The sequence below is a fragment of the Perkinsus marinus genome, assembly GCF_000006405.1.
Source record: "Perkinsus marinus ATCC 50983 genomic scaffold scf_1104296928128, whole genome shotgun sequence".
Classification (NCBI taxonomy): Eukaryota; Perkinsozoa; order Perkinsida; family Perkinsidae; genus Perkinsus; species Perkinsus marinus.
Genome location: NW_003216943.1, coordinates 26206 through 28605, shown reverse-complemented (window position 1 = coordinate 28605; position 2400 = coordinate 26206). Strand labels below are relative to the sequence as shown.

General features: G+C 42.7%; 3 protein-coding genes across 3 annotated transcripts in view; all 3 read left to right on the top strand.

Annotated features, from left to right (window-relative positions):
- Positions 1-84, top strand: part of Pmar_PMAR010017 (hypothetical protein) — a gene marked incomplete at its 3' end in the record, with an annotated part of 7275 nt that extends 7191 nt beyond the window's left edge. Inside the window, exon 12 of the mRNA XM_002788414.1 lies at positions 61-84. Coding sequence (XP_002788460.1) covers positions 61-84 — 24 coding nt within the window. The remainder of the gene's footprint in view (positions 1-60) is intronic.
- A 96-nt stretch (positions 85-180) lies between these two features.
- On the top strand, positions 181-817 carry Pmar_PMAR010016 (hypothetical protein; the record flags this gene model as incomplete). Its single annotated transcript, XM_002788413.1, has 3 exons — positions 181-330; positions 563-663; positions 796-817. The coding sequence occupies 3 exons, from the start codon at positions 181-183 to the stop codon at positions 815-817; spliced, it is 273 nt and encodes a 90-aa protein (XP_002788459.1).
- A 686-nt stretch (positions 818-1503) lies between these two features.
- Positions 1504-1796, top strand: Pmar_PMAR010015 (hypothetical protein; the record flags this gene model as incomplete). The annotated part of the gene is made up of 2 exons (XM_002788412.1): positions 1504-1644; positions 1692-1796. Coding segments are annotated over 2 exons (246 nt in total), but the record flags the coding sequence as incomplete, so codon positions are not given.
- Positions 1797-2400: the final 604 nt, after the last annotated feature.

The following is a 2400-nucleotide window of genomic DNA, read 5'->3' as shown; positions in this document are numbered from 1 at the left end:
ACGGGTGAAACTCCAGTGTTGGAGTAGGAATATATGTTCGCTTTCCTCGGCTGGGCTCAGGAGTTTACGTACAAATTCGGGTAGTAGAAGTGCAGTACAAAAACCAACAAAAATTCTCCAAATTTTCCACGTTGGTTCAATTCACGAAAGTAATGGAAACAGATTTATGGAAAATACTAAATGGCGAGGAAAATGGTAGACGCTCATGGGCACCCGCAAATGAGGAAATTGACGGAGCTTATCAGCGCTGGCGACTTGAAGAGAAGATGTGATACGATTGGCGTTAAAATGGTGGTTGCGTGCAGTACTGGGCCGGAAGACTGGGAAAAGGTGAGGGAAATTTTTGGAAAAATTTGGGGAAAATTCAGCGAGGGAAATTTTGTCAATATTCGTGGAAGGAATTAGATAATACAAATGGAAAATTTCGGGGAAATTATACCGGAAAATAAAAGTAATTCCAACAAAAAAATGGAAATTTTACCAAGAGAAATTCGGAAAACTCTCTCGTTTTTACGGAAAATTTCGGCAAAAATTTATTTTCCCCTGTGTTTTACCTCCTCAGACCGTTCGTCTCGATCACTCTCTGTATAAACCACAAGTTGGCATTCATCCGTGGTATGTTACAGAAAATATGGTAGATGACCTTGGTGACGGATATTCAGAGTGGGTGGGAAAAATGCGGGAAATTCTCCGTAAAAATCCAAGTTTTGGTGTCGGGGAAATCGGCATCGACAAAATTAGAGCGAAAAAAGTAGGAAAAATTTTTTGGATTTTCTTTCCAATTTTTCCCTTCAGATTCCCATGGCGATACAGTTGAAGGTTTTCCAGCAGCAGCTGGGGTTAGCCGCTGAATTTTCTCGGCCGGTTTCGGTTCATTGTGTGAGAGCATATGGAGTGCTATTGGACATTCTAAAAAATACGGATGAGAGAATACCCGCTATAGTGTTGCATTCGTAAGGAGAGGGAGGGATGGGAAATAATTGCAACGATCAAGTTAGTTTGTCGAGGGATAATCTAACATGGTCCGCTGCTAGAGTCAGCTAGATGTGCGTGCGTGCATTCGTTACACTCATACGGATAGGACTGAGCTCAGGAGTTTATATACAAATTTGGGTAGAAGTGCAGCACAAAAACCAAGGAGAATTTACCAAAATTTCCTCCCAGAATTTTCATATTGTCATCACCAACACATGTAGTTGACAATGTGTATGTTTCCTCCCCACGCTGAGATTTTGGTTTATTCGAATGATTAAATTCATTTTTAATATACTACGTTATGTCGAGGGAAAATTCGACATATAACGGAGTTTCACCCGTTTCTCGCCAAGTGAAATGTGAAATATGTTTTCACTATTGTTTCTCATATCACGAGTGAATAAACGTTTTCTTGCCATGATCAGATACGGTGGAAGCGCCGAGTTGGTGAGAGATTTCTGCAAATGTACAGGAAAGCGTAAGAAAATTTCGTCAAACAATGACAAAAAAATTTCCCGTTATTTTCAGGAGCTTATTTCAGCATTTCTGCCCGAAGCCCCAGTGAAAAGAGTCTGGTGGAAGTCACCAAGGCGATTCCGAGTGATCGGTTGTTGATAGAAACTGATAGCCCTGATCAAATGCCTTTGGAAATCAATGACGCACAACTGGGTTAGAATCGGTAAAAAAAAATTCTGATATTTTTTTCGCCCTCTTAGATGCTGTTGGTGAAGGAATCAACGATAGTGGGCTGATTGACGTTGTTTTGGAGAGAGTGGCGAGAGCTCTCGGAAGAGATCGCGATGAAGTTGCGAAGATCACGAGTGAAAATGCTGAACGAGTGTTTGGTGTTTTATAAGTGTCTGATTTGGTTTCTGTGTGATATGGGATGTTTTTCGTTGCGAGGGAGTGACTGTAGAATCGCCAGACTCTGGCGGCCAGAGGAAAGGAAAACTGTTGTTGACTCACATCACTCGGACGATGTCCGAGTGATTCTCCTCACCCGAAGGCCTCCTTATTGTTGAGATAGAAGGCAACCGTGCTTCGCTAGTGTATGGCGCTCTACTGATAAGCTCAAGAAGCTAAATGATGAAGTTCTACCTTGGTACGTATTCAATGATACCCCATCTTTCATAAAAGTATAACACTTTTGATATTTGCACTACAATCATTGAATTAGTAACTGTCTGGGGAGGACGTGTTCGCGCGCGGCGCGCGTATGGACGAATCTCACTCGCCCAGAAACCTTATCACCTAATATGGCTATTCCAAGTGTTGTTGAGTCAACCGGTGCGGGTGTTACTACTAACACGGGGCTGTCACTATTCCTCCCATGGTGCGCCATCAATCGCGCAGCGCGATTGATGGCGCACATGGGGCAGAATCGTGGGCACAACGTGTGTGTATAGATAATAATTCATCCCCCGA